The sequence below is a fragment of the Equus caballus genome, chromosome 8 (assembly GCF_041296265.1).
Source record: "Equus caballus isolate H_3958 breed thoroughbred chromosome 8, TB-T2T, whole genome shotgun sequence".
NCBI classification, from domain to species: Eukaryota; Metazoa; Chordata; class Mammalia; order Perissodactyla; family Equidae; genus Equus; species Equus caballus.
The window spans coordinates 65,312,587-65,333,849 of record NC_091691.1 but is presented as its reverse complement, the minus strand read 5'-3'; the positions used below and the strand labels follow the sequence as shown (position 1 = coordinate 65,333,849).

Here is a 21,263-nt window from a genome sequence, read left to right as displayed (position 1 = left end):
CCACAGGGGAAAAAATGCTAGGAAATGTGCATCTTAGAGTTCTTCTCTCATCCTGATTTTTCAAAACTTTTGGTGTTTGGATATTGATGGAAATACTTGGGAATAGCTGATCACAGTGCAGTAGAGTGTGATTTTCATGGACATGTGTTTGTGGTTGAAATTTGAAATTTTACTGCAAATATGTAATATGTTATAATTTAGTCATAATTTCTCCTAACAAAATTCATATGACTGAATTAAATACATAAATAATTCACACTTTGCAAAAGGAGTACCAGGATTCCAGGTGCTCTGTCACCTGCATGTATTTGAGACCTGTGGCCATAGGACAATGATGTTCTCCAGTGACAAGGTTTTTGTTATTGTTGTTCATGTCATTTAAAAATTTGTTTTGTTTTAAGAATGGGGGCATACCTACTGTGCTGGCATATACAAAATCAGTAAATTTTACTTTTTCTGCTTATATCCAAGGGAATTTGATATTCTTGCTCCCATCAGAAGACTAGTTTTTTCAGCATCATAAAACCCTTCAAAAATATATTCTGCTCAGAAGTGACGCTTTGAAATTGCTGCTGAATTGTTCTGCATTCTCAGGATGGTCCAGGTGTTCTAATCAGAGGCAAGAGGCCTCACAGGGGCACAGATTTCAGAGTAGGACTCTGCAGAGCCTCTGAACAATGGCCTCCTCAGTGTAAAGCAATCAACAGAGCAACTGTGCTTTGCCCAACAATTTCCTGTTTTCCTTTTCATCTATTGATTTATAATTCTGTGTCTTGAAATGCCAGACTACCTTCCAAAAACACACAAAGTTCAATCAATTGTATTTCTGAAATGCCAGACTACCCTTCCAAAAACACTCAAACCTCAATCAATTGTATTAGCTCATAATATAACTTGCACTTGACGGGCCCAAAATGAAGGCGTCATCTGATCTTCCCACTCAGAATTCCCAATACTTCCCATCTTACACAGCCCTAGGGGGACTGCTTCCACTGTAAGTTGTCAGGAGATGCCTAAAAGGAATATCTTGCTGTATTCCAGGATTGTCAGACTCAGTTTTGTGATGATGTCCTTCTCTCATGACCTCATTCCTGGGTCTGCTTTTTCATCCCCACTCCCCTTGGTTACTGTCCTCACTGCCTGATCACCATTTATACCTGTTTTTCCTGGTCACGTATGTTTCTTTTCCTGGAACCTTCGCATCACATAGAGCCATCAGGGGAACACTGCTTATCTCTTTTCCAGACCCCAAGGGGCCATTTGGCTCACCACAGTCTCCCAAGTATTAGCAAGACATTTACATATACTGAGATGTGGTGGAGGGGATAAAGCACTATAGACCATGATAGCACCATATCACTTTATTTTCACTTCATTTTTCTAAATATGTAAATTGTAGTTTGAAAGAAAACACTGTAATTTATTTTTTCCTTGAAAAATCTAACTTAAAGAAATAGTCTAAAGGAAAATAATTATATCAAAGTAGATATACTGTTTTAATGCTTCAAGTAAAATGTAGAAGAAAATTAGTTCTGGAGCAGTGAAAGCTATAATTAGGAATATTTGTAATATAATTTAATAAAAGTTTGCCTTCATTTCTGAAAGAATTTCCCTGGGTATAGACTCCTAGGTTAGAAGCTTTTTTTTTTTTTTTTTTAGCAATTTAAAGATGTCATTCCACTTTCTTCTGACTGCCATAGTTTCTGTTAACAGTGACCCATCCTTCCTACTGTTGTTCCTTAGACAGTAATGTATCTTTTCTCTCTGACTGTTTTAAAGATTTTATGTTAATCTTTGATTTTCACCAGTTTGCCCATGGTATGCCTAAGTATGGTTTTCTTTGTATTTACTCTCCTTTGATTTGCTACATTGCTTAAATATGTGGCTTGATATCTGTCATCAGTTTGGGGAAATTCTTAGCCACTATCCCTTTAATTATTGCTTCTTACCCATCTTTTGGTACTTCAGTTACACATATGTTAGACCATTTGACAGTGTCTCACATATCTCTTACATTTTGTTCTGGTCTTTCCTTTTTCTTCACCATGCTTCAGTTTCTACATTTTTCTATTAACCTATGTTTGAATTCATTAATCCTCTCTTTTGCTGGGGCCAGTTCCCTGTTAAAGCCATCCAATAGGTTCATTATTTCAGTTATGTTCTTTTGCAGTTCTAGAATGTCCATTTGACTTTTTTAGAAATAAATTTCAATTCTCTGTTGAAATTATTCATCAATTTGTCTATATCTTCCTCCATTTTCCTTAACATTTATAATGGTTAAACCTTGACTGAAAATTTCAACATCTGGATCACCAGTGGCTCTGTTGCTATTCTCTACTTTTCCTCTTATTGATCATATTTTCATGTTCTTCTCTTGGCTCATAATTTTGACTATGCACTGGACTTTGTGTATAAAAGAATGCAGAGACTGAGGTCAGTGTCATCTTTCCCCCGTCTTCACCCATTTTTTGTTAAGTAGACACACTGAAATACTGAGTGGGGTCCGGGCCAGATAGCAGTTTTAGTCGAGAATCAGTACACTTGTCTTTAAATATCTGCATGCATTTGTCAAAGGTGCTTACTCTAGCTTGTTTTTGTTTCCTCACAACTTCAAGAATTCCTATGCTGCCTCATCACTTGGCAAATGTCTCATGGAGAAAATTGTCTGTGTTTGGAGCTCCTCTAGTTCCAATCTGTTATGCCAGCTCACGTGGCTACCAGAAGTTCTGCTGGTTTCTCCTTACTGTTAGAGTCACGCTACCCAGGGCAAGTCCAGGTCTCAGCCTGTGCCCAGACTTGGCAAATGCTCCTTGAGAGGCACTCTCAGCTCACCCAGAGTTCTAGTTTGTCTAGTTTGCTTTCCTTTTGCAGTTCTCTGATGTCTTTTAAAGGAAGCTTTGGTCATTTTTTTTTTCTAGTTGTTGTAGCAGGAATGCTGGCTTGTCACTCCCTACAACATGCCACCTTGCAGCAGAAGTCTTTGAATGTGCAGATAAACTGAAAAGCTTTCCTTTCTAATCCCTTTCATCAGTTAGTGGAAATGAACCCATATTGTACAAACCCAGCAACATCTTTTTCTCTCTGTCCTTTCTAGTCTGGAACAAATGTCTATTTTCTCTTTTAAAATTAGCACAACTTGTTATGTTCCATTAGAGATACTGGACTCCATCTCCCAGGATGGCTTCCATTGCACTACCCTCGCATCACCAAGATACAGGGGCTCAAGACTGCTGACGTCTGGGGTCACCACAATGCAGGCGTTAACGCTGACCTGGATCTCCTGGTGGCTACGTCTAGCCTAACACACAAAGCCTGCAAGAGCTGCCGGGGCACAGAGAGACTCATACATGGGATGTTTTAGGGCTTTTAGGACACCAGTGATTCTTCTCCCCACACCCCACCAACGTAAAGCTGGTCTATGCTATTTTTATCCTTGTTTTACGCTCCATCCAGACTGTCTCTACTGCTCAACATTTAATGATATTATTTTCTTCACCTTCTGACCATCCCCACTTTCTTCTCTTACATTCTTTCTTGTTTACACACTCTTTCTCTCCTGTCACTTCTTGGCTTTTCTGAGAAATGGAGGCCTTTTATAGACAGCACTGGCCAAGAAGAGGGCACCTTTCCTTCCACACAGAAAACCAGACAATCGGAATGTACCATGTTAAGTGCTCAGTAGTTCTTCACAGCTGTATCTGTCTGCTGTTGGTCACCAAAAGGCTGCCTTTTCATTGCCAAATCATATTAATTTGTTTTCTTCTCCTAATTCCGCATCTGAAACTACCTAGAAGTCAGAGGGTTTGGAAAAGCTAAATCTCAAAGAACCTAGTCTTCGATTCTTTGATGTAATACTAATACATGCAAGTATTCGAGATACAGTTTGGGAATCAAGGTTATAGCAGGAGGTATGACTCTTCTACTTGTCATCTATGTCTCAGTTAGGATAACACTGGGGTGAGGGTGGAGGGAGGCAGCCCTTCTTCTGGCATATTCTTAACTGCATATCAAAATAAAAGCCCTATTAAAGGGTAGACCAAAGTCCGACATCAAGAATAGAGGGGCACTAGAGTCAGTGATGCTGTACTTACTAGCACGCCACCTGGAGATCCTTTCGAGACTCCTCCTTTGATGGCAGTATGTGGCCCTTTGGTTCACAAGAAGCTCCAAGAAACCATATGCACTGTGTGACCCACTTTCTTCTGAAGAAAACTTGGAACTGCCTTTCTTTCCTCTTTTATGTTAAAGTTATCTTTACTATTATTATTTTTTCATATTTAACATAGTTGACAAAGCAAATTCCGAAAGCACTGGTCAATCAGCAAAGCCAGTTAGAAGTCAGTGGTGGGCCTTCTCAGGGGTTTCTCCAGATCACAACCCTCTAGATTCCGGCTGCCTTTCTGTCATCGTGTGAGCCTGAATGGTCACTGGAGCCTAGGAAGAGCCTAGGAAGATGGGCTGCAAGCATTCATTTGTTCCTGAGTTTCTGCGATGTGTCCCGCATCCAGTAACCCACAATCCAGTTTACCTGGCATGTTCTGTTTACCTACTGTCCCACTATAATTACTACTGGAACCCCTTTCAACTTTAAAGCATCCCAGTTTGGATAATCAATTATATGGTTCCTTCTAGCTGTGCACATAGTGAGTGCTAAGCAAACACCCAGAGGAGAAAGCCTGTCCTCCAGGAGTTCAGTCTCTTTAGTTGTAAAGTTTATCATCTTTAGAAGGCCTCACCTGGGCTCTCAGGAGTCCAGGGGAGAGGAGTGGCCCTGTGAGGCGAGGAGTGCAGAGGAGGTGGATTCTGGAGGTGAATGGGGACTGGACAGGCAGAGGAGAAAGGGACAGCATGAGTGACAGCAGGCGTTCAGGGGGACACAGGGTGTGCAGAGGAGGGTGGTGCCTACAACGTGGGGACAAGTGAAAGCCAAGTTTGGGAGACGGGCTAGGACCAGACCACAGGGGGCCTCAAATGGCAGCGTGAATAGTGTGGGCTTCATCCTGCAAACTGTGAGACTTAGGAAAGGTTAACGTGGTGTCAGACTAGACCAGGGGAACATGTGTAAATATTCTCACATGAAAACATATCTCAATTCTTAATTAAAATAAAAAATCCCTTCCAAGTTAAAACAAATCTGGAAACTCTGATCTGCCTTTACCATCTTGAAGCTTTAGTTTCCTCTCTCCCTCTAAGGATTTAAATAGGCAAAAGGGTGTTTTAATCCAAGGGTCAGCAAACTTTTTCTGTACAGGGCCAGGTAGTAATAATTTTTGGCTCTAGGGTCCCTGAAGCTTCTGTCACAACTACTCAACCCCGCCACTGCAGTGCAAAAGCACCAAGGACAACACATAAACGAGTGTGGCTGTGTTTCACAGGTGGCCGGCCGAATTTGGCCCGGGGGCCATAGTTTGTGGACCCTTGCTTTAATGCATAAGAATTCATTCACAGTAATAATTCTTCTAGTGTGAACTAAGTTATACTTTTGGGAATGGTTGTTTATGAGATGAAGCTACTGAAGGGGGGTCACAAAGGTGTGAGTGAAAGGAAGTGTGTGAATACGTCAGCACTGGGAGTCCTAGGGAGTTGACAGCCCTTAGCAGCCACTTCCTGGGCACAGTCATCTGTACCCTGTGACAGGGACCAGACCTCCACAGGGTGGCCAACCTGGGAAGACACACCCTGCCCGGGCCAGGAGTTACCTCGGCTTGCTCGGCTGCGTGTGCGAACACCCAGCACAGGGGTGGCATCCTCCACGGCGGGGGACGAGGTTTTCAGCACAGCCTTCATGTTCTCGTGCTCAGCGGCGTCCTCAGCGTAGCTCAGGCCTTGTGGCTGGCTTGGAGGTGCCGGAGAACTGCCGGAGAACTTGCCGGACTGCAAGACCAAAGAGGGGTTAGGGCGTGGAGTGAGGAAAATCTTCTCTTCTTTGTCTCTCTGTTTTGTTTTGTGTACATTCTGCAAACATATTAGTTATAGCAGTCACTGAGGTTGTCGATGAACTAATGACAGAATATCTATGTATACAGGAAGTTCTCTTATCAGAAGAAAAGCCCTGGTCCCAGAAGGACCACACCCATCCCTCCATTGCAGCAGGTCTCTGGGCTCACTGCAGATTCCCTCAGTTGGGGGCCTGCTAGGGGTGACTGACATCAACTCTGGGAAGAATTCAGAAACGGAATCTATTTCTAACACTAAAGCCCTGCTATGAGAATTGAAACATGCCTTGTCAATCAAATGTATTGAGTGTTATTTAATTTAGTGCCAGACAACAGTTAAATTTATTGTATATATTACTTATGATGACAGAATTTTAAAAGTGGGATTCAGTCTCAGAATCATACAATGTTAAGAGTTAGGAAGGATTTTTCCAGCTCTAATCCCTCCTCACTTGACAGAGAAGGAAACTGAGGCATTCCAAGATTAAGTGATGCTCCAAAGGCCCCAGGGCGATTCATTTCAGGGCCCAGCTCAGAATACGACACAGAAATTCATGCTTAAACTGAGTTTGGCAACACTTACTACTTCTGTTCGTGTCAAAAATGTAGTTGTTTTAATAAGTGTTACATGCACACGATGATATTCTCTAATTTTGATTGAACAAAGAGTTGTGGCGTATGTTTTACAAGAAGTTTACTAGAACCTCAGGCCGTATATACGCAATCCCAAACATCTGGATGAAAAATAGAAAGTCACTTAGATTAACATTTGCAAGGAGCAGCTCCATAGATTTCTGACATCCTCTTTTCATCCAGTGTCTCAGCCGTAGTGACAGAGCCCAGGACACATCTGTGACTTGTACCATCTACGCTGCTCCCTCCCCTTCTTCCAGGGCCAGCCAGCCCCGACTTGGTCTTGGTTCTCGCTTCTGCACCAGGGCCAGGAGGAGGAGCCCCTGCCATTCCACCCCTCACACACTGATCCCACCAGATCCAGTGGATGCCAATCGGGGTAAGTGGACACAAGTCAGAGGCTGCCCACAGCTGGTGACCGCTGCTCTGGCCTGGGTCTTTGCCTCTGCCCCACTTCCTCTTTGGTTTCAGGACTCTCTATGTGGTTATTCCAGAATCTAGTTCTCATACTTGAGTTGCCAAAAGGCTCAGACAGGGGGCTGGAGGGAAAATTCTCTGTCCACTTTTCCAGCAGCGGGGAGAGATTCGCTAAACCTGACACTCTTGACGGGGCCTGGAACTCAAGGACGACTTGGAAAATGCAGTTAACCCTTTTGTCCCCGGCACACACAGCATGATGAGAACCTGTGCAGGGAAGTTAGCGATCACACGGAAACCAACCCGAAACGTCCATGCATGGTTTAAAGCACTGAAGGGTGCTAACGGTTCATGCTGCTTTTGTTAGGTTAGATTCTACAGCACGCCTGGGAAGGTCAATGTGCATTCTTCGTGTTTATAAACAGTCGTACCTCAACTTCATCCTCTTCATCAGTCTACCCGAGGGGAGAGGTCAGGATGGAAAAGACAGAAGGGATTCTTAGAAGGCACAGAGTCAGCAAAGATCAGATCATTCCAATGACATGTAAAATTTCAAATAAAGAAGTTGGCTACTGCAACAGGGGAACACCCTCCTGATTTGGGAGCTGCCAGGCCCTGCCTGAATAGCCCGTCTGCCCTCATCTGGATATTCTCTCCTTGAGCCCCAAGACCAGTCCTGACCAAAGTCAGGAGGGACTTGCACAGCTCTAGGCCAATCTCCTGAGGCCACCCACAGGGTTGATAACTGGCTTACCTGGTTCCCTGTCCACTAACGGATGTCACTCCCAGCTCTGTGCCCTGCCACTTGGCAGAACCGACCAGCACCTGCCTCAGTAAGGGGACTGGTCTCCACCTGCCTGGCTCTACCTGTCAGCTGTCACCGCCCCTGTCATCCTGAGTGCTGGACTCTCACCCCCTCCGCCCAGGCTGCTGGGTCTGGGTCTCCTTGAACCCTTCCGCACACAGGCCAGACATGACAAGTGGAACAACTGCCCAAGCCGGATGGGTCCTTCTGTTCTCTCCTTAGAAACATGAAATTAAGTTCTTTTTAAAATCTTACCTGTCCCAGATAACTGAACTGACAAGCCATACTTAACTATCACCAGATAAATTTGTTCAACTACCTTTAAACAAAATATCCCTTTCCTAAACATAAATCAGGGGTGAAAGTCATGTCAATCTCTTGATTTTCAATTAAATACACACTCAATGTAAGTGTTTCTGCTGAGGTTACAAGGCCAGACCAACAAATCAGACACAAGGTTTTCGAGAAATGACTAAACTTTTAGGAGCTGAAATGACAAAATGCTTCCAGTTCATCATGTTCCATGCTGCCCCCAGCCAAGTGGCATCGTGACAAAAGATGATAGTCCTGCTCTGCTATTTTTTTTAATCTTAGAGCTTATTTAACCAGGATGTATGGCCTTTTTCCAGCAATTAGCACATGTGCAGGGTGCTGCATAGACAAAATTTCTAGCCCTCTCAATACCCCGCAAGGTAATTATCATTCCTTTTCATAGAAGAGGAAGCTGGGGTTGAGAGTGATGAAGGGCCTCACCCCGCATTGCCACTGCCCTCCGATGTGGGAGTCCTGGGATTGAAGCCTGAATTCCCACAGCCCATCTGGAGTGTGATGACAGTAGACAGGGCCAACCATGGTTGGCTGCTGCTGCCTTGTCTATGTCACCATTTCGTCTAGAACCAGTTCAGGGCACACAAGGAGGAGGAATTATTTAGTTTCTCACTGACTCTTACCTGGGGGGACCCCTAGATTATAAGAAAGGAGGCCTATTGCATTTAAGAAACCGAGAAAGAGGAGCAGGGACAGGCACACGAGAGCAGACACGGAGCTGACTCTATAAACGTAGGGTCTTCCGATTTTATCCATATTTCTCTGTTTGGAAAATAATGGTTTTTCTAAAGTCATCCCTGTTTAATTGCTACCACTTCCATCCTCATTTTATTCAGCTCTATATTAAAAATAACTTACTGTATAGTTTTCTCTAAAAATCACTTCCAGCTCTAACGTTCAGGGACTCAAGGTATGGCCTGGTTTTGTTTTCAGTGCTTTAAGCTGTATGTACGTTATTTTCTAACCAGATCATAACATCCATGATATGTATAAGTTTGTACAAGCTCGTCTTTTACTGCACACACATCCTCCTCAGGGCCCAGTGCTGTGCTGGGCACATAATGGAAATTTAATTGAGAAATTTAATTGGGAAAACTGGAAGCTGGATGCTTTGTCTTAAGTGACAATATCCTAATCTTCCAGCAGATGGCAATCTTTCTACACAAATGATGCCACTTTGACCACTAAAAACAGGGACTACGTTGAGGATGAACCCTGAAGAAGCCTGTACTGTCTAGATGTTAATGACAATTTAAATACTTTTGAATCAAACTCTGGAAACATTTACCCCGTTTATAAATAGGAAAGCCGAATGTTTTCAGAGAAGGACAGAATTTAAAAATTAGTGGGATCTGTAAAAAAAAAATCTCAAGAATTTGGCAAGAAATTTTGATGTGTTTTCATAAGTACAAGCACATTGGGCTTGCATTTTTCACCCTCCAATGTGTCTCATTTCCACAAAAATAAGTAATCCTCTTTTAAAACTTTTAAAAATAATACTTTGGAATGAAATGTGGGCCATGGTTTGCCCAAGTGGATTCAGTCTGCTTCCCGAGTTGCTGACGTCCAGGAAGCTAAAGATCCTATTGAATCCAGATTCCAGGAGAGGAGACAGAAGATGCTTAGCTGATGGCACTGGCATCCAGAACTGCCAGGGGGCTGTAGAAAAGGCCCCTCCCTAAGTGTCCAGAAAATTCCAAGGGAACAGGAGGTCTGGGTAAGATGGATAGTGAGGGAATTAGTCCATGGTTCTCCTGAGGATTGCCTCAAAATTACAACAAAATTTCTAAGACAATGCATCCGGTCTCCATGTGAAGGTCAGACCCCTCAAGAATGTGGACCCTTAGAGAGCAGTATCCACGTGCCCTGTTTCTCCTACAACATGAGCACCCATCTGGGCACAGAGGCAGCTTCACTGAGGTCTTCTTAAGTGATTTATTTTATTTTATTCCTCCGCAAAGAATCCGCCTGATTTGACTTCAGCTGAAGCTTGTAAACTGATGGCACTGCCTTTGGTTTAAGCCTTTATGCGTCCCATTCCCTGTATCATGGGGAGCCAATGTGCTTCTCAAGTATATATACAGATAAGATAAGATAAGTTTCATAAAGGCATGTCAGAAAGAGGAACCTGCACGGTGTGTCATTGTCTCAGGCATCTTCACACATCCCTTCCCCCTCCAGTAATGAAGCATCTCCCATCTGAATGCCCCCTGCACCCATGGCCTGGGTGGGCTCAGGGCTGAGGTGGGAGACATGAGTGAAGAGCCCAGGAGCAGGGGAGGCATGTAAGTGTGCGGGGCCTCCCAAGGGGCTATAGGAAATTTCTGCTGGATTCACTGTCCTCTGGGATATCTTCCTACCCTGATATTCTCTGGCTCAAGGGACTGCCAGGAGCCAATCAGATCATGTCTTTGAGTAACCACATCAATTATTTCTCTATTCAGATGCCTAGAATGGGTGGTCTATGTGTTAATTGGTTGGTTATACATAATCATTATGATGATTAAAATCCTGAATCAATTCCCTAACCAGTAAATTTGTCTTCCTATGATAAGTGGCATTATCTTTTCTATTTGTAATTCTCTTCCAGTTTTACCCACATCACAGAGGTTGAAAAGGAATCATGCATTTAACGTCATCAGTCTCACAAAACACATCAACATGGGTTATAAGTTCTTCCATCAGCCACACATCCTTAATTCTTCATGACCTGGTTCCTTGTTTGTTATAGAGGAAATTTTCACAGAAATGATAGAGGAGGAGCAGTTTAAGAGTTTTTTTGCTTTTTTTTTTTGGTGAGGAAGATTGGCCCTGAGCTAACATCTGTTGCCAATCTTCCTCTTTTTGCTTGAGGAAGATTGTCCCTGAGCTAACATCTGTGCCAATCTTTCTCTGTTTTGTATATGGGATGCTGCCATGGCATGGCTTGATGAGCAGTGTGTAGGTCCACGCCCCGGATCCAAACCCATGAACCCCAGGCCACAGAGGGAGAGTGCACAGACTTAACCACTTCACCACTGGCCAAGAGCACTTTTTAAAAGAGGAAATTTTTTTCACAGTACAAAAAGAAAAAGAGCACAGCTCTCAAACTGAGGGGAGGTTTTATGGTTGATTATGCTTTCAAAATAAGTGACACAAAGAGGCTGATTTCATGAACTTACATCTGTGATCATCTTCCCTCTGGTCTTATTTCTCTCTCTGTGGTTGGCTCGTTTCTGTTTCTGCTGCAAAACCCTCTCCCTGGTGGTGCGGTACTCCAGTGCAAACTCACTGATGATCCTGCAGAATTTGTTTATATTCACCTCCCGAATTGCATAAGGTGGATGCCCCATAAAGAGCAAAAAGGAATGGAACCTGAAAGGAAAAACAATAATGGCAATGATGCCAGTTTTAAGGAACAAAAGTCAATTGTCTGAAAACTTTCATTAAGAAACCAATCAGCCCAAGACACTGTTCTTCATTCCTGGGACCTCGAGACTGAAGAGTCTTCTCAGTGAAAATGGAACCAGAAGTCAAGTTTAACTTCTTTCTCATTGATGAAGGTTATGTATAGGTGGTAGGATTTCAGGACATTAATTACTTTTTTATTTTTGTTTATCTGTGTTTTAATGTTTTCCTAAAATGGACATGTAAAACTTTTATAAGAAAAATGACCAAGTACTATTTTAAGGAAAATATTACACAGTTGCCAGAGCATATAAAAATTGAATAAGGAATATAGACATGTTGCTTAGCAATTCCTTGGGAACCTGCTTTAATGAATACTTGAACTAGACATGAACATGTTATGAATAATACTTTTGATGGTTTGTAAAAAGATGCTTATAAAGTTTTCTGTGAGGAAATATTCTGAAATATTTTCTTGCAATACTATATACAATCTTAATTTAATTAGGAAACATCAAACAAGCATCACAAAATAAATTTATTTTCAGCCATTTAATTCATAAATTAAAAATTCTTGGATTCTATTTACTTAAAATTTTGTAAAAGAAATTAAGTAAGCAAATAAGTACCCAATTTTTAGATATCAGGAAATGAGAAAGAAGATACTAGGAGACAAAGGGAAATTTTTATGTAGAACAAACAGTAGTGTATAAATGATACCACATTGTAGACAAAAACTTTCATTTTTTGAACACTCTCATTTGTATAGTTTGAATAGGAGTTTCATTTGTTTTCAAATGAGGGAAACTGGCTTATTCTTTCTGTGAAGAATAATAAAGCATACAACCTGTAGTTAAAGTAAAGGGGGCTGAAAAAAATGCTATTTGAAACCAAAAATACTAGCTAAAACTATAAAACTCTTAGAAGAAAAAGTATAAATTTTCATGACTTTGGATTAGGCAATGATTTCTTAGATATGATACCAAAAGCGTAAGCAACAAAAAAACAGATAAATTGGACTTCATCAAAATTAAAAACTTTTGTGTTTCAAAGAACACTATTAAGGGTAAAAGGACAACCCAGACAATGGGAGAAAATATTTGCAAATCATATGTCAGATAAGGGATTTGTATCCAGAATATATAAAGAAATCTTACACCTCCACACAAAAAAGACAAATAAGAAATGGACAAAGGATTTGAATAGATATTTCTCAAAGAAAGATATGCAAATAGTCAATAAGCACATCAGAAGATGCTCATCATCATTAGTCATCAGGGGAATGCAAATCGAAACCACAATGAGATACCACTTTGTACACACCAGGATGGCTACAATCAAACAGACAGACAGTAACAAGTGCTGGTGAGGATGTGGAGAAATTGTAACTCTCATACAGTGCTAGCGAGAACATAAAATGGCTCATGGAAAAGTCCGCCACTTCCTAAAAAGTTAAACATAGAGTTACTATATGACTCAGCAATTTCACTCCACATAAACATGTCCACACAAACCTACACAAATGTTCATAGCAGCATTGTTCATAATAGCCAAAAAGTGGAAACAACCCAAATGTCCATCAACAGATGAGTAGATAAACAATACGTAGTATATCCATACAAAGTCCCACATAACCCGCCCCACTACACTACCTCTCTGACCTCATGTCCTATGACCCCAGTCACATTGGACTCCTCATGATTCCTTGAACAAGCCCACTTCAGGGACTCAGGCCTCCTGTGTGGTGTGTAAGGGAGCCTAGAGGGACATGGCTGAGCTGAGAGCTGAGAGCCTGCAGGGCCCGTGGGGCAGGGAAGATGGGGGAGGGGAGGCCACTCTGCTGGGAGGACCATAGGCCTGACGAGTCATCCAGTACCAGCTGTTGCCAATGCTCACAACACTTACGCTACAGACAGCTGCATGGATCACTCTCTCTCCTCCCACAGGTCTCTGCCCAAATATCACCTCCTCAGAGAAATCTTGCTGAACTACTCTGTGTAACAGCACCTTCCTATCACTCCCTGTCCCACTTATACTTGAGTTTTCTTCCTGGCTCTTACTAACACCTGACATTATATGGAGATATGACGTGACATGATACATGATATATTAGGATAGGATAGTGTACTACATATTTTCCCCCTTATCACTACTCAAGATCTGTGTGCAAGATGAAACCAGGGGAGAATCAATCAGCTCATAACTGCGCCCTCTTTTATACATAAGAACAACCCAAGATTTCTTATCCTCCACTTTCTAGAACATTACTTTTTCCTAGAGGGGATCCAAACTTAACATATAAGTTAGAGATATGATTCAATTACATATTTTGCAAACAAGGGTATGACTTTAAGGGAATAAAAAATGTAAGGGACTTTTGTAAGTTGAGTTTGTAGCTTTCAGAACATGTGACGTGAAGGTCTTACGGTTATGGAGGAGCTGGTTTCCTGCATCAGTATCCTGAGGCGCAAGCCAAAACATCTTTGATCTGTTCCATCATCCGCTCTTTTCCTCACGTGTACCACTGAGTAGGGTGTCTGGTCCAGGATGGGGAGAGTGGATATTGGGGCACCAAGAAGCCAGTGTGGGTGTTCACTTCTCTTCTGCCCATCTCCCTCCCTGGAATGCCAGCCCCTTGCTGAGCTCTCCATGCCTCCCAGGAAGGCCTTCCTCCCCACCTCTCACCTGGTCCCCCTCGCTCCAGTGCCTGCCCCAGTGTAACTGTACCTAATGAATTTTTGGGAATAAATGAGTGGTTTGTACACCCACAGGGTGAGATTGGTCTGTTAGTGCAGCAATGCTACAGGAGGTTAATACGCAGATTCGGACATCCAGCACAAGATTTTCTAAGCCAGGCAACAGTTTTGAAAGCCAGAGTTTACCTGAAGAGAACTGTTTAAGTTCTTTTATCTGCTCCTTCACTAAGAGGAGGCCCACTCGAGTAACTAAAGGAGACAGGAAAGAGAGGTGGAAGCACCTGCCCCTTCAGCTCTATGCCTCAGGGGAGCAGAGAAGGTAGGTGGCCATGTGAGTGTCCTCGTCTCCTCTCGCCAAGGAGGTCCTGGAGTGGGGAGAGGTCTGTTGAGAGGCTAAGGGGATGCTTAAGGTAAAAGAGACTCCTTTCTCATCAGAAGGCTCCCGGGCAGGAAAGAGTGGCTCCAGGTCAAAATGGAGCACTTCCGGCAGCGTACAAAGGGCAACCCAGTCGGGTGAGGATGCAAGAGGGCCTGGCGGGACTCGCCAGTTCCTGTGGGATCCTGTGTGGTATACCAGGGACTCTGGGGAACATGGAGGGTACTGAGCTGAGAGCGGCAGAGCCTGGGGAGATGGATGGAGCAGAGGGGCAGACCAGATGACTTGTCGCTTCAGCTGTCAATCACAGCAGGAGGTACCAGCAGAGGCCAGGCAGAGCCAGTCTTGCCTTTCCATGTGGGAGCCTAGTGAGGTTCCAGATGGCACAAGCCATCTGAGAACCTGTCCCTTTCCCATCAGTGAGGTACAGAAATCACTGTTCTTCCCCAAAGCCAACTTCGAGAGGCATAGGAGGGAGGAGTCGAAATCTGGAAGACCATTCAGGAGACTACATGCTGAGTTGTTTACATTTTTGGCTGGGTAAGCAGACTGTACCCAGTCAGGTAGTGGCTGATCAAGGAGGTGGAAGGAATGGTGAAATAAAGAAAAGTCATTTTCTCTGCACATGTGAGTGTCATGAGAGTAAATGTGCAGCCTTGCTGCCTGCAGAGGTTTGAGTTAATCCCCAGGAGATAGGTATCTTTACACTCTGAGAGCCTCAGCGCAGTGTCTGTGTAATAACTGCTTCTTTGAAAAAGTACCCTATTAAATGAATTCCTAATTACGTAGATAAAAATGTAACTTTTTATACTCACATGGGAGGAAAAATGATGCAGGTCTAGCTACTTGCAACTTTCTGAAGCCTTATATTTAGGCTGATCTGCATGCCAAGATGATTCCACCCGTTAGCCCCTGTCTGACCCTACTGAGTTTGTACTCCCCTCTGGGTCAGTTTCCTAATGTATAAAGGGAATATGTCGGATCACAGCAGTCATAGGCTATGCTCCTGGGAGTACTGGTGGTGGGAGGGGGAAAGAAAAAGCACAACCACTGGGGGTCTAAGTACCCCCGTCTCCATTTCAACAAGATATTCCTGCTTCAATCAAGTCTACATATGGAGCTCCCACGAACGACTTCATATGAACCCAGGGTTCTGTGGTTGAGATGCTTTGGCTTGGCCACCACCTGGACCCCTGCTTTAGTCATGCCCCCTTTAGCCACACACCAAACTACAGTGAGTTCCTGGCTCATGCTGGTCATCCTCGATGGGATGGCCAACAGTGAGCAGACAGGGATCCAGGTCATGCGACACCAACCATCATTGATGACCAGCTTACTAGGGAGAAGAGTACAACCAGAGCAAACATATGCAAAAAAACCCCCACTATACACACTCTCATACATACAGGCATTATTGCTTAAGGAATAGATGTATCACCATAGCAAGTTTTATCTGTCCAAGATAAAACGGTTAGTGTAACCAGGCATAATAGCTTTACAAGACTTTCATAAAATTGCTCCAGTTTCATGACATTCCAAATGGAAACTATTTGTTTATTTGGGTAGTTTTAAGTTGGAAATTGCTTGTATCATACAAAGCATGGAGGCCAAAGCAGCTCACATTCCCTGCCTCCCCTTTCTAACCATGTTAAAAGCAGTGTGCTCTGATTTCAGTGAGAAAATCTGACAAAATCTCTGATAAGATCCTCCTACCCAGAGGGCAGCTCTGAGGTCTAGAAGGAGTACCGTGAGGGGGACGTACAGTTGAACAACTAAATTCCAAAAGTACTGAGTAACGGATGGTTGTCAACCTGGAGGGAAGGTTCTGTTCCTTATTCATGTCCTAACATTTAAAGGCTACCCGCCTACCCACCCCAGTCTGGATCAGGACCCAGGAGGTATGACTACGAAAGCAGCAAACGACACAAGCTGGAAGAGGGCTCACATGCGCATGAGAGAATTAGATGTTTAAAAGTTCTGAATGGGTTCAAGGAAAGAAACAAGGAAAGAAGGTGAAAGGAGGGAGGGAAGAGAGAAAAAATAATCAAAAATATGCAATGTACAGGGATAAATGAAAATGCCACGTATTTGTTTAAAAAAATAATGAAGTGATCGAGCACAGGGCTGGAAGGGTCCTTGAGAAGCAGATCTCTGAGAAAGGCCTGTGGTTTAGACGGCCCCCAGGGAAGGCCACCTTCACAGAACTGCGGTGAGGCCAGTTTCCAAGGGTCTGTCGTCAGAGTCCCTGCTCCAGGTAGACCACAGCCTACAGGTCTGCAGACCCACACCTTTGCTCACCAGGATGTAAGGCCCAGGACAGAGCACTCAGACTCTGGAGGCCAGGGTGAGGGACCCACCAGCACGTTCTGTGATGAGATAAAGGAGAAGAAAGTGGTGAGACATGGTAGGAAATGCCCTGGCCCAGGAAGCTGGAAGACCCAGGTTCTAGCCTTGGTGCTGCCACCACTTACAGGTGAAACAGCCTGGGACAGGCATGGAGCCATCCTAGACCCCAGCCAACCTCCTTGTAGGCAAGCAAGGCCTGACACATCACTGCTGTGTCTCCCAGGGTCCTCCTGGATCCGGTTATTGAGGAAGGCTGGTCCAGAGATGGCACCCATGCTGGGCCCAGGCCTCATCCAAGCAGGATGCAGCACAGAGCAGCCATCAGAGAATCAAGGAGTGGAAGGTCTCAGAGGGCAGCCTGCGAATCATATAAAGAAGGAAACTTTTCTAGCAAGTTGAGCTGCCTTGCAAGGACGTATGCTCTCTGCAGGCAGAACCATTTAAGCAGATGCAGAGATGGAGGGGTCAACTTTCCAGAGATCTTACAGATGCAAGCCCTGATGAAGTAGGATTTTTGGATGACGTTATCTCCGAGATTCCTTCCAACCTCAAGATTCAATGGCATTATATTATCACTGAGTGTTGTGCATGTGTGAGAAAAATTAAGCATTTATGAAACAAACATGTGCATCAAAGGTGCACTTGATTGTACCAAAAATCTGTACTGTACAATTTTTGTAAATTTAACCTCCAGATCTTAGTTTGCAGAATATTTTCAACGTGCCATTTTACTGATGTTTCCATAAGTTCCTCGACTGACTTACCTGTTAATTATTCTTCTATGGACAATCTTTAAAATTATAATTCGCTCTGCACAGTCTTTTAGGAACTCTGACATTCGTTGCTTTAAAACTGGTTTCATTTCATGTTTTGCAATTGCCTTGAGGTGATCCCATGAAGCTTTGCATCTTCTCTCCATCTGACATAAATTATCCTGAAGTTGATCAAAGTCAACCTGAAAATCAGAGAGAGAACACTGCAAACGCTCTGAAACAACCGGACACCGACCTGAACCAGGAAACCGAACTGCCTCCGGGAAGAAACAAACATCAAAACCAAATTTACATCTTGAAACACAAACATATTTATAGCCTAAAAATTATCCACATGTGTATTTTCATTATCTCGACATCAAATTATTCAGTGATAAAACTGTTCTCCACATGAACCCAATGCAAGTGTCACCTTTTTTTTTTTTTTTTTTTTTTTGCCGTATTTGGAAGAAAACCTTAGGAAAGTCTTTGGGAACAGTAAATTAAAACACGATATCAAGGAACCCTAGTACAAGATGAACTGAGCAGATGTCTCATAAAATTTTTCAGAGCATTCTTGTTTGTCAGAGATGCTATTTCACTTAAGGTTGGAGGAACACACCATGGATGGCCACATGGATGGTTCTGATATGCTGGGGCCAGCTAAGGGGCAGCCAGCTTCTCTTCACAATGATCTCTTTTATACTGTGTGACAACTTATTTTATTTATCCACTCATTCATTCATTCAACCAATATGCATGGAGAACCTGGTGTATGCCAGTCTCCACACCAGGCACTAGGAACACAAAGACAAATGCTCAAAGAGACCAAGCTGCTGTTCTCAAGGAGGCTCATCAAGTAGCCAGGTGATCAAGCACTGAGGATGTACAGAACCCAGCAGGCCTATGTGCGTGTGTGTCTGTGTGTGTGGGCATGTAGTCTTGTCAGCTGATGCAAGCCATGTGTACAAAGAATGCATGTCACAGAGCACTCACTGTACTCTTCAGGTAAATGGGAACAGTTTGGATGACCAAGGTGGCCTGTGATGAGGCTTCATAAAGTAATGCTATTATAGAATTTATAGACTAAAGATTATATGAATCAGAGAGTTAGTCATGAAAAAATGAACTTTAGGGCATTTAAGGGAGGGAGATGTGGGATAGGGGAAAGAAATTGAGAAGGCTTGGAGGGAAGGAAGAAATAGACAAATAGGTGAACTGAAGGGAGGAGACAGAGAGGTAGATGCAGAATGAGAGATGGTGGGACAAGGCAAGAGCCAGGCAAACAAAGGTGAGAATGAGAAAGAGAAGATGCGCAGAGGTAAGCCACCATTGCTTAGATGCCATGAGAGCAGGCTCTGGATGAGAGTGCCCAAGGGGACTTGCTGGAGTGACCTCAGATCTCCAGCCCCATCCTCAGAAAGACAATGGACAAGATCAAGTCAACAAAGTTGATTCTGTGAGAGGATCTGTCAGCAGACAGCATAAAGATGTGCTGAGCATAGGGAATGCCCTGGGGGCCAGGCAAGACATCGCATGTCCTGGATTTCTTGGATGCTAAAAAGCCAAAAACAGAAGGCAAGCTTAGGCAGAGCCCTGGGATTCAGGTAAGCAGGGGGTTCGTGGGACTTTGAGAAAATGATTTGCATGAAACCAAAGGAATTCTGGGTCCAGATTAGGAAAAGCTTCACTTTCCTATGATATAGTAGAGCTAAGAAAAAAATCTGGCATTCAGCTGAGAGGAAAAGAAATGCAGATTTAGAAAAGAAGGACTGAATAGTTCAAAGAATAAGTCTAGAAAAAGATCCAGATGACCTAGGATTGACAAGTAAAGTCCAGGAGGTCTAGGAGGTTGTAAGCCAAATGTAGTAGGTCTAACCATAACGCCCTGGAGCTGTCCTCATCTGCATCTGGCAGCTCCCTGGATCTACGACAAAATAACTTCAGTTCAGCGCAGATATGTACTGAGTAGCTCTGTACAGTCCAACACAGAGAGGGTAGTCAGACATGATGGGGGACACGGTTTTTCAGGGAAGAGAGTCCACTGTGAGCCCTCAGCGTGGTGGCAGAAGAAAGTAACTGCGTTGTTAATAGAAACCTGGTGGGGAGCCTTTTGACTAGGGTTGAATTTAATGTAGTGTCGTTTGAAGGGGCTGGAAGGCTGCCTCAGCTAGCTGGCCGCCCACCTGGGCTGACGCAGACAGCACACATGATCTGAGTCTCCACAATTACTTCATGACCTCAAATTCTATTACTAGTTCTGCTTCGTAGGGGAGAAACTGATGCATAGAGAGGTTAAGCAACTTGTGAGAGGCCACACAGCTGGTAAGTGGTGGAACTGGGACTTGAACCCAAACCTCTCTGGCTCCAAAGTCTAAGTTCTCAACCATCATTCCTTAAGCCTAGATTTTCCCCTAACAAATTCCACCCAGGGAAGCTGGCCTGGCCTTCTGTTGCGAGAAGGAAGTCCTTGCCAGGAAATCTCCTGAGGACTGCTCCACATAGGCCACTTTCTGTGTTTAAGAAGATACATGAGCTGCGCTGTGAAGCAGAGTCAAGTCTTATCAAGTCAGTCTTGGATGCTGTGGGGCAACTCAGGGGCACAGTTATCCTGCAGATGCCAGAGCAACCTGCCCCTTGGGGTTTGCAGTGTTGAGACTCAAAATGTGACACCAGGGGATGGGATGAATGCACCTGAAGCTGGGGTTTCATGAAGCTTATATTTTACCTATCTACACAGAAGGGCCCCTCAATGCCCCAAAAGGCTTTGGGAGTAAAGGCTGAGAAGTGGTGGTAGATGGCCTCTTGACCTCCTGGTGCAAGTCACGGGGATCTGGGTCAGCAGTCATCTTTAGCAACTGCCAAAGTTAATGGGTAGGAGCTATCTGCAGTTTTGGTTTGTGCAGCCAATCTTCAGGCAAGGATAAATTATTTAGTTATTAGTTAGCTAATAACTAAATATCCTTTGGGAAATGCCTCATACTGAGGGGGGTCCAAGGCAGTCACAGGGGGCCAGCTACTTCTAAGCCAGGGCTACTTTGTTACAAGCAAGCTCTCCCCAGGGGAAGGCCCTGAGAATGGACAAAGAACCACATGTACAAAGGGCACTGACTTGTTCTGGGTGGTTCTGGAAACAGGATCAAGATGAATCTAGATAGCCAGGCAGACTTTGTCTCTAAAATAGAGTTATTCCTAACAAACTGTCTTCTGAGAAGGTGCTCATGTGGAATGTCAGAACAATTGGAGGCCCCCCCCCCCCCCCCCCCCCGCCCTTGGGACGCTCAGAGGGGCTTTCTGCTTTGGTTAGGATAGTGAAGTAATATCTGTAAAGACTTCAGAACAGTGCCCGGCGCAGAGTAAACAGGAAAAGGGCACCTTGAAAATAGAGGGGTCTGTGTTCTAAGAAGTCCTCTGTCAGCTCTCAGAGCTGGGGGATCACTCGTCACGCCTCTTTCTGCCTCAAGGAGGTCCACTGTCAGGCTGGCTCAGGGCCCCCTTGCTTGGCGTACCTGGCAGCTGCCAGCCTGTGGCTCCTGAGGCAGGCAAAAGAGGGTCCCAGCCCCCAGGTCCCCACAAGCCAGTTCTGTG

At 43.9% G+C, this 21,263-nt stretch overlaps 1 protein-coding gene across 40 annotated transcripts in view; it reads right to left on the bottom strand.

The window, feature by feature from the left end:
* Positions 1-21,263, bottom strand: part of FHOD3 (formin homology 2 domain containing 3) — a 455,074-nt gene that overhangs the window by 13,306 nt on the left and 420,505 nt on the right. For 22 of the 40 annotated variants that reach the window (XM_070220943.1, XM_070220963.1, XM_070220945.1 and 19 more), the window contains 4 exons: positions 17,688-17,878; positions 11,280-11,472; positions 7,418-7,441; positions 5,700-5,874 (listed from right to left, as the gene is read on the bottom strand). In XM_070220943.1, the coding sequence (XP_070077044.1) occupies positions 5,700-5,874; positions 7,418-7,441; positions 11,280-11,472; positions 17,688-17,878 (583 nt within the window). The remainder of the gene's footprint in view (positions 1-5,699; positions 5,875-7,417; positions 7,442-11,279; positions 11,473-17,687; positions 17,879-21,263) is intronic. The other 18 variants (XM_070220968.1, XM_070220944.1, XM_070220964.1 and 15 more) reach the window with 1 other exon arrangement.